This window comes from Salvelinus sp. IW2-2015, linkage group LG8, assembly GCF_002910315.2.
Source record: "Salvelinus sp. IW2-2015 linkage group LG8, ASM291031v2, whole genome shotgun sequence".
In the NCBI taxonomy this organism is placed as follows: Eukaryota; Metazoa; Chordata; class Actinopteri; order Salmoniformes; family Salmonidae; genus Salvelinus; species Salvelinus sp. IW2-2015.
In genome coordinates, this window is record NC_036848.1 from 3272861 (window position 1) to 3283564 (window position 10704).

The following is a 10704-nucleotide window of genomic DNA, read 5'->3' on the forward strand; positions in this document are numbered from 1 at the left end:
ATATAACAAAGTATTGAGATAAACTTTTGTTATTGACCAAATACTTATTTTCCACCATAATTTGCAAATAAATTCATTAAAAATCCTACAATGTGATTTTCTGGATTCTTTCTTCTCATTTTGTCTGTCATAGTTGAAGTGTACCTATGATGAAAATTACAGGCCTCTCTCATCTTTTTAAGTGGGAGAACTTGCACAATTGGTGGCTGACTAAATACTTTTTTGCCCCAATGTATTTCATATAGTCCTCATTATATCCTGTTGTATTCTGACAAAAAAGGAAGAAGGAAAGAGGAACATAGATTCTAACGGCTGCTAATGACTGGAAGTAAAAATGTGTCTTGGGCATCACATTATATCCTGTTGTATCGTGCCATGGCTGTGCCAGAGCCGACCGCAAGCCAAACCTGGGCACTACCTTATGGGAAGGCATACTCAAGTTCAACTGACAATCGTTTCTGACACAGCCACGGCACGACAGCCAAGAACACATTCAGTACTGACAATCCAGAGCGAGTATACCCACCCTCTCTCCACCCTTATTCCAGGGTTRTTGCTCTATCACCTTGGCTGTTTTACACCTAGGCCTATATCATTAGGATCAAGAATATAAAAGGCAGCATAAATAGCTTATATAGAAATATATAATATACTTTTCTCTCGCTTAGAGAAGTTCTTCCATAAGCCAATTATTGTATTAGTTCTACCGTTAACTTGAATCACTTTATCCCAGTGTTAACCAGCCCACACACACTAGAGACAACAACCCATTTGCCAGTGTGTATCGGAAGAATAATCATAATTTACATTTTTTATATTGAGATTTATTTTTKAAATGTAAAATTATTTTAGGATTGTATAGGCCCATTCCAATAGAAAACTTGGGCAGGTTTATAACTATATAATCCTTTATCCTAGCCCTATAATACATCTATTCATATTTATTAAGTTTATCTTAAAAGCTAATCATTCCGATTCACATCAGCGAACAAGGGCCACACTTATATAACAGCTTTTAAGTCATAATATATCCAACTTATACAATTAGTACATATCATATTAAACTAAAAAAAAATACCTTGGTATTTCTAATGTACAGTATTCAAATTAAATACATTAAAAAATCATTTTAAAAAAACAGGTCAGCGTTACCCATTCTCGCCTTCCCCTAAATCAAAACCTCATTATACCCATTCTGCATTACCATAAATCCAACCTTATTTTAAGTCCACATAGTCCACGGTTCCATAATGCATGAATAAAAACAAAAATAAAGTTGTTCATGCAAAAAAAAGTTTTGAATCTATGAATCCATATTTGAACTGTATAATGCAGTGCATATATGTACCCGGGACCACTTCAACAGGAGGTAGCTACACTCACAGCCACGTTGTAATCTTCCAGTCCTTGAACATTTGATTATTTACATATCATGTATCGACCACTAGATGAACATTCTGCTTCTCTGCTCGGAGCCTTTTGAAAGTGGAGTACAGGGCACGTCGTCTCKCCACTCTCTCCACTACGTCTCTCCACTGTTCTTCAATTCCCTACCCTGTTGTAACAAGGCAATCTTCATTTTGTAGTGGATTAGCATAGCTACGATCGGACAGGGCCTTCCCTYTGCTCTGCCACCAAAACGGTGAGCTCTTTGAAAATCAATTGTTTCCACCTGTTTGTCCGTCATTTTGAGATTACGTTTCATGTAATTTTGAGATTACGTTTCATGTAATTTTGAGATTACGTTTCATGTAACACCTTGACTTTTTCCTCCGTTGATTGATAGTTTTCGTTTTCATCCTCCTTCCCGTTATAACAATATTATTTCTCATACTTCTGCACTTTAGATCAAGTAATTTGGTTTTCATTATCATACCGTAGCCTCTCTTTTAGGGAGTCCAGGGTAGTTTTCAATATCTTATTTTCCGCTCGTTTTTCTTCCATCATATTATTACTGTAATCCATTCCTGTTTTTAAGGCCTCAACCTCCCCCAGTAGGCCAGGCAATAGATCCAGTTTTTTTAACTGCTCGTTCATGCTTGTAAGCCATGCTCTATCTTCTGGAGACAGAGTTATTAAAACGTCCCCCTCCAATGTTAAGTTTGGAATTTTAGACGCCGACTTTCCTCCCGTTTCGCTCGCAGAACTCGATGAAAGGTATTTTCTTGTTCGCTTCGATGTATCCGTTTCTTTTTCAAGCATATCAATAAATAGTTCCAGATTCTCTATATTATCCAGAATGTTTGTTTCGTAGTTATCATCTCATCCTCAATTTTTGTGATTAAGTCATGGGACAAGCTGTGCCTACGACATCATCAATTCATAGTTTTCTTAGTGCTTGCTAGAGCAATGTGAATATAAAAAAAATTAAAATAGGTTTTGTCGTGCCCTCTTCACGACTGTCTTGGTGTGCTTGGACCATGTTAGTTTGTTGGTGATGTGGACGCCAAGGCTCTCAACCTGCTCCACTACAGCCCTGTCGATGAGAATGGGGGCTTGCTCGGTCCTCCTTTTCCTGTAGTCCACAATCATCTCCTTTGTCTGGATCATGTTGAGGGAGAGGTTGTTGTCCTTGCACCACATGGTCAGGTCTCAGCCTATAGGGAGGAGGTCAGTCTCATCATTGTCGGTGATCAGGCCTACCACTTTTGTGTCATCAGCAAACTTAATGATGGTGTTGGAGTTGTGCCTGGCCGTGCAGTCATGAGTGAACAGGGAGTACAGGAGTAGGCTGAGCACGCACCCCTGAGGGGCCACCGTGTTGAGGATCAGCGTGGCGGATGTGTTGTTACCTACCCTTACCACCTGGGGCCGCCCGTCAGGAAGTCCAGGATCCAGTTGCAGAGGGAGGTGTTTAGTCCAAGGGTCCTTAGCTTAGTGATGAGCTTTGAGGGCACTATGGTGTTGTACGCTGAGCTGTAGTCAATGAATAGCATTCTTACATACAGTGGGGCAAAAAAGTATTTAGTCAGCCACCAATTGTGCAAGTTCTCCCACTTAAAAAGATGAGAGAGGCCTGTAATTTTCATCATAGGTACACTTCAACTATGACAGACAAAATGAGGAAAAAAAATCCAGAAAATCACATTGTAGGATTTTTTATGAATTTATTTGCAAATTATGGTGGAAAATAAGTATTTGGTCAATAACAAAAGTTTATCTCAATACGTTGTTATATACCCTTTGTTGGCAATGACAGAGGTCAAACGTTTTCTGTAAGTCTTCACAAGGTTTTCACACACTGTTGCTGGTATTTTGGCCCATTCCTCCATGCAGATCTCCTCTAGAGCAGTGATGTTTTGGGGCTGGGCAACACGGACTTTCAACAAAGATAATGGTGTTGATGTGAGCCATGACCAGCCTTTCAAAACATTTMATGTCTACAGTACAGGTCGGTAGTCATTTAGGCAGGTTACCTCAGTGTTCTTGGGCACAGGGACTATGGTGGTCTGCTAGAAACACGTTGGTATTACAGACTCGGTCATAGACAGGTTGAAAATGTCAGTGAAGACACTTGCAGTTGGTCAGCACATGCTCAGAGTACACATCCTGTTAATCCGTCTGGCCCTGCGGCCTTGTGAATGTTGACCTGTTTGAAGGTCTTAACTCACATCGGCTGTGGAGAGCGTGATCACACAGTCGTCCGGGAACAGCTGATGCTCTCATGCATGTTTCAGTGTTACTTGCCTCAAAGCGAACACAGAAGTTATTTAGCTCGTCTGGTAGGCTCGTGTCACTGGGCAGCTCTCGGCTGTGCTTCCTTTTGTAGTCTGTAATAGTTTGCAAGCCCTGCCACATCCGACAAGCTTCAGAGCCGGTGTAGTATGATTCGATCTTAATCCTGTATTGACGCTTTGCCTGTATGATAGTTCGTCGGAGGGCATAGCAGGATTTCTTATAAGCTTAAGGGTTAGAGTCCATCTATTTGAAAGCGGCAGCTCTACCCTTTAGCTCAGTGCGAATGTTGCCTGTAATCCATGGCTTCTGGTTAGGGTATGTACGTACAGTCACTGTGGGGACGGCGTCCTCAATGCACTCATTGATAAATCCAGTGACTAATGTGGTGTACTCCTCAATGCCATCGGAAGAATCCCGGAACATATTCCAGTCTGTGCTACCAAGGCAGTCCAGTAATTTATTAACCGAGTCACTGGTGCTTCCTGCTTCAAATTTTGCTTGTAAGCCGGAACCAGGAGGATAGAATTATGGTCAAACTTGCCAAATGGAGGGCGAGGGAGAGCTTTGTACGCATCTCTGTATGTGGAGTAAAGGTGGTCTAGATTTTTTTCCCCCTCTGGTTGCACATTTAACATGCTGGTAAAAATTAGGTAAAACTGATTTAAGTTTCCCTGCATTAAAGTCCCCGGCCACTAGGAGCGCCACCTCTGGATGAGCGTTTTCCTGTTTGCTTATGGCAGTATACAGCTCATTGAGCGTGGTTTTAGTGCCAGCATCAGTCTGTGGTGGTATGTAGACAATTACAAAAAATACAGTTGAAAACTTTCTCGGTAGATAGTGTGGTCTACAGCTTATCATGAGATACTCTACCTCAGGCGAGAAAAACCTTGAGACTTCCTTAGATATTTTGCCCCAGCTGTTTACATATATGCATAGGCCCCCGCCCCGTGTCTTACCAGAGGCTGCTGTTCTGTCCTGCCGATGGAGTGTATAACCCGCAAGCTGTATGTTCTTAATGTTGTCGTTCGGCCACGATGACATTAAGCCCTGATCCCAATGACTTGACTGCCTCTGCATGGAGAGAAAGAGAACTGCTGATTTTCATGGAATCACGAAATTTCCTGACTCAGCAGGAAAATTCTCTGCGACAAAAGAGTGATCAAGTTAAGATCCGACATCTGCACTGGGTATATGGCTATAAGGTCTGGCCTGATTTAGGACCAGGGTGAGATTGTAGCATGTGTTTTCTGTACCCTGGATCTGTTCCAAATTGTATGCATAGAGCTCTGGTCAAAGTAGTGCCCTACTTAGGGAATAGGGTGTCAATTAGGACACCCTATTCCCCTAAGTTTACCCTTTGTCAGCGTTGTACCACGAACATAACTGCAAAGGTGAAAATAGTGAAACCTGGCAGACACACAACAGGCGCTATTTCAATAACACTTAATTTGTCAATTTAAAAAATGTTTTCCTTGAATACCAGGGTACATAGTGTAATTGTTACTAACATTTTAATTTGGTTCAGAGATAGTACTATGTCAATTAAGAGCTAGAATTAAATAGTAATTTCATTCCCTGCACTTTTTCTCTCAATGTCCTTGATACTCCCAGTTTGGCATATATTACAAAATAAAACACTCCAAATTAAGTTCTATGTTGGTGTTAATTACCCGGCATGTACTGTCTCTTATGACTTACTATCACGGCCTATATCACTATCTACTGTGTGATATTCAGTGTGGGATTTTCTATCTCAAAATGGGCTTTACTGAATTTCTATTTTATCCCATTTTTGAGCATTTACACCTCAAGTGATGCACTTCACTTCAAGGGGATTATCCCAAATGGCACCCTATTACTTATACTGTATAGTGCAAGCCCTATGTGCCCTGGTCAGAAGTAGTGCACTATATAGAGAATAGGGTGCCATTTGGGACGTACCCCAAGTGATAGAGCTTGAACAGCTTTTCCTCCTAAATGACATGGAGGTCTCCATCTTGTTGTCTTTATGGCTGTCCTGTCAGGGGAACCCCAGAGTGATTGATCCCCCAATCACATTACTCTCATCTTCCTGTCACTCCGGTTCATCTTTCCTAAATCTAAATAGCTAAGAGATGCCGCAATTCATCAGCTACGATGCACCACAACTCAGCTGCTCTCTCTTCTCTCCCCCTCCCCAGGGACGCTGCACGCGTGACAATTGTAAGTACCTGCACCCCCCTCCCCACCTCAAGACCCAGCTGGAGATCAACGGGAGAAACAACCTGATCCAGCAGAAGACAGCAGCGGCCATGTTGGCCCAACAGATGCAGTTCATGCTGCCAGGAGCCCAGTTGCAGCCCATAGTGAATAGCCCACACTACACAGTGAGTACTTCATGTATAGGTCCATAGTATGTAGCCCACATTACACAGTGAGTACTTCATGTATAGTCCATATTAGTAGCCCACACTACACAGTGAGTACTTCATGTATAGTCCATAGTATGTAGCCCACACTACAAGTAAGTACTCAGTATACATAGTATGTACCCACACTACACAGTGAGTACTTCATGTATAGTCCATAGTATGTAGCCCACAACACAGTGAGTACTTCATGTATAGTCCATAGTATGTAGCCCACACTACACAGTGAGTACTTCATGTATAGTCCATAGTATGTAGCCCACACTACAAAGTGAGTACTTCATGTATAGTCCATAGTATGTAGCCCACACTACACAGTGAGTACTTCATGTATAGCCCATAGTATGTAGCCCTTCATGTATAGCCCATAGTATGTAGCCCACACTACAAAGTGAGTAATTCATAGTATAGTCCATATATGTAGCCCACACTACACAGTGAGACTTCATGTATAGTCCATAGTATGTAGCCCACACTGCAAAGTGAGTACTTCATGTATAGTCCATAGTATGTAGCCCCACCCTACACAGTGAGTACTTCATGTATAGCCCATAGTATGTAGCCCACACTACAAAGTGAGTACTCATGTATAGTCCATAGTATGTAGCCACACTACACAGTGAGTATTCATGTATAGTCCATAGTATGTAGCCCACACTACACAGTGAGTATTCATGTTATAGTCCATAGTATGTAGCCACAATGCAAAGTGAGTACTTCATGTATAGTCCATAGTATGTAGCCCACACTACACAGTATTTCATGTATAGTCCATAGTATGTAGCCTACACCAAACCATCCTCATTATTTAGTCAACACATTCGATTTACACAGTTATATTTCTCCATTCATCTACAGTTTGAACCATGGCTGTTCACAGGCTGTTTCTCTCTCTGATTTCCCCTCATTTCCTCCCTCTCTCCACCTCTCCTTCTCTCTCAGACTACGTTCCCTATGACTCCCAGTATGTCGTCCCTGGCCACCAGTCCCAGTATGGCGTTCAGCCCGTATCTGAGCCACATGGGTCCAGGGATGGGCCTGATGCCTGAGCTGCTACACCAGGCCCCCCTGCTGGTCCCAGGGAGCCCCACCGGCCTCCAGGTCATGGGCAACAGCAGCTCCCAGCAGAAACACATGCGGACAGACAAGCTGGAGGTATGTGTTGTTTGTGTCTTTGCCGTAGCCCAGTCTGTAGTAGAGAAATAGAATGATATAATAGAATCATTCTTGTTCTGTGGTCCAAACTCCTTCTCTGACTGTGCCAACCCCCCAACCCTAACACCACCCAGGTATGTCGTGAGTTCCAGAGGGGTAACTGCACGCGGGGCGAGGGCGACTGCCGCTACGCCCACCCTATGGAGGCAGCCATGGTGGACGGCAGTGAAAACTCAGTCATCGTCTGTATGGACTACATCAAGGGCCGCTGCTCCAGGGACAAGTGCAAGTACTTCCACCCCCCTGCCCACCTGCAGGCAAGGATTAAGGCCGCCCAGCACCAGGCCAGCCAAACCGCCAACGCCATGGTGAGTCATGGTAAACACTAGTGATGGGATAAATATTGATACAATTGCATATCGCAATATTATTTTGGTCAATATTATATCAATACTTTGAATTTACGTGTTTTTTGTGGGGGGTTTTGTATGTAGCGTTAGCTACTGCTAGTCGGCTGTACCTGAGCCAAAACTCTGGACTTTTTGTCCTATATCTTGTTCTCCATCTTATTTTTAAATAGGCAGCGCTAGCTAAAGGCTAGAGCTGCCGCTTTCAAGGGGCGGGACACTAATCCGGACGGTTATAAAAAATCCCGCTATGCCCTCAGACAAACCATCAAACAGGCAAAGCGTCAGTACAGGATTAAGATTGAATCCTACGACACCGGCTCTGATGTGGCAGGGCTTGAAACTATTACGGACTATAACGGGAAACCCAGCCGCAAGCTGCCCAGTGACGTGAGCCTACCAGACGAGCGAAATGCCTTTTACGTTCGCTTTGAGGCAAGCGACACTGAAGCATGCATGAGAGCACCAGTTGTCCTGGAGGACTATGTGATAACGCTCTTGGTAGCCGATGTGAGGAAGACCTTCAAACAGGTCAACATTCACAAGGCCGCGGGGCCAGAAGAATTACCAGGGCGTGTACTCAAAGCATGCGCGCACCAACTGGCAAGTGTCTTCACTGACATTTTCAATCTCTCCCTGACCGAGTCTGTAATACTTACATGTTTCAAGCAGACCACAATAGTCCCTGTGCCCAAGGAAGCTAAGGTAACCTGCCTAAATGATTACCGCCATGTAGCAATCACGTCGGTAGCCATGAAGTGCTTGGAGTGGAGCGGGTCAAGAGTTTCAAGTTCTTTGGTGTCCACATCACCAACGAACTATCATGGTCCAAACACACCAAGACAGTCGTGAAGAGGGCATGACAACACCCCCCATCACTGCGGCCAAGCTTCCTGCCATCCAGGACCTGTATACTAGGCAGTGTCAGAGGAAAGCCACAAAAATGGTCAAAACTCCAGTCACCCAAGTCATAGACTGTTCTCTCTGCTACCGCACAGCAAGCGATACCGGAGCGCCAAGTCTAGGACCAAAAGGCTCCTTAATAACAGCTTCTACCCCCAAGCCATAAGACTGCTGAACAATTAATCAAATGGCCACCCGGACTATTTACATTGACCCCCCCTCGCTGTTTATTATCTATGCGTAGTCACTTCACCCTTACCTACATGTACCTCGACTAACCTTCTACCCCCACATTGACTCGGTACCTGTAACCCCTGTATATAGCCTCATTATTGTTATTTTGTTGTTACTTTTTAAATAATTTTTAACTTTAGTTTATTTGGTAAATAGTTTCTTAACTATTTCTTGAACTGCACTGTTGGTTAAGTAAGCATTTCACGGTAAGGTCTACACTTGTTGTATTCGGCGCATGTGACAAATAAAGTTAGATTTCATTTTATTCAAATTTCAGCCGCATCTTTGGTCTGCATTGGTTCTTTGTAATCTGCGTTTATATTTTACAAAGGATGTATTTTCAGAGAGAGAGAGAGAGAGAGAATAGATTTCTTTTTTTAAGCATTTGTGGCATTTTTTTCTTGTTCATCTGCATTTGTTGGTCCTCTGGTCTGCTTCTAGGGGTTGATTGTTTGTCAGGCTTCACTCCCGTCAAGTTATATCATCATTCTCCTTTGTAATCCTTCATGTTTTTGCTTCTCTGTGGGTTGTTTCCTTCAACTTCACCTTCATCTATTCCCATTATGCATCACACCTCTCTCTCTCTCTCTCTCTCTCTCTCTCTCACCTCACCCCTATTTCCACTGGTTTACTGTCTGTGTCATTTGTTTGATCCTCATTGGTTGGCTGTCATCGTGGGCTCACTGCTTGGTGTGCTAACCCCGCCCCCAGCCTGTGGTATTTTGACCTTTTTATCACTATCTTTTCTGATTTCACTTTTATGTGTGTAAGTGTTTCTTCCATCATGTTAGGGTAGTAGGCTGGTGAGGTAAGGTTTTTATGTAATTCAAAGTACATACAGTTGAAGTCAGAAGTTTACATACAGCTTAGCCAAATACATTTAAACTCAGTTTTTCACAGTTCCTGACATTTAATCCTAGCACAAATTCCCTGTCTTAGATCAGTTAGGATCACCACTTTATTTTAAGAATGTGAAATGTCAGAATAATAGTAGAGAGAATGATTTATTTCAGCTTTTATTTATTTCATCACATTCCCAGTGGGTCAGAAGTTTACATAAACTCAGTTAGTATTTGGTAGCATTGCCTTTAAATTGTTTCACTTTGGTCAAATGTTTCAGGTAGCCTTCTACAAGCTTCCCACAATAAGTTGTGGGAATTTTGGCCCATTCCCCCTGACAGAGCTGTGGTAACTGAGTCAGGTTCATAGGCCTCCTTGCTCGCACACACATTTTCAGTTCTGCCCACTAATTGTCTATAGGATTGAGGTCAGGGCTTTGTGATGGCCACTCCAATACCTTGACTTTGTTGTCCTTAAGCCATTTTGCCACATCTTTGGAAGTATGCTTGGGGTCATTGTCCATTTGGAAGACCCATTTGCGACCAAGCTTTAACTTCCTGACTGATGTCTGAGATGTTGCTTCAATATATCCACATAATTTTCCTCATGATGCCATCTATTTTGTGAAGTGTGTTAACTCGAAATGACACAACGACAAGGTTCCAGTTTAACAAAGTTTACTGTACCGTATGAACACACTACAAGGTAGCCATTACACTCAAGGCTAGGTCCATCAACGACTAGACTTCCTGCGCATGCGCACTCTTGACTGAGTGATATCCCCGTAATAACAGAAATATAGGGATACTTAAAACATGAACTTTACAATCTCCCCCTTTTCTTTAAAGACATATAAAACATCAACAACATAATTAAATGTCCATGTATTATTCAAGATCCCCATTACAAATGGGTTGGGTGACAGTTTTTATTTGTATTACTCAAGCTGCCACTTTCCATTACTGAGAGCCTGTAGGAGCGAGAGCCTGTAGGAGCACAAGACCGGATGCTCCTTTTTTAGTCAGACAGTCAGCAAGCTGTTCCTTTGTGATCGAACACAGAATCCGCTGGATTCTCTG

General features: G+C 42.8%; 1 protein-coding gene across 1 annotated transcript in view; it reads left to right on the plus strand.

Moving 5' to 3' along the window:
• Nucleotides 1-7645, plus strand: part of mbnl3 (muscleblind-like splicing regulator 3) — a 68256-nt gene extending 60611 nt beyond the window's left edge. Inside the window, exons 3-5 of the mRNA XM_023992122.2 lie at nucleotides 5859-6044; nucleotides 7029-7241; nucleotides 7376-7645. Of these exons, the coding sequence (XP_023847890.2) occupies nucleotides 5859-6044; nucleotides 7029-7241; nucleotides 7376-7630 (654 nt within the window). The 3' untranslated portion in view covers nucleotides 7631-7645. The remainder of the gene's footprint in view (nucleotides 1-5858; nucleotides 6045-7028; nucleotides 7242-7375) is intronic.
• The last annotated feature ends 3059 nt before the right edge of the window (nucleotides 7646-10704 follow it).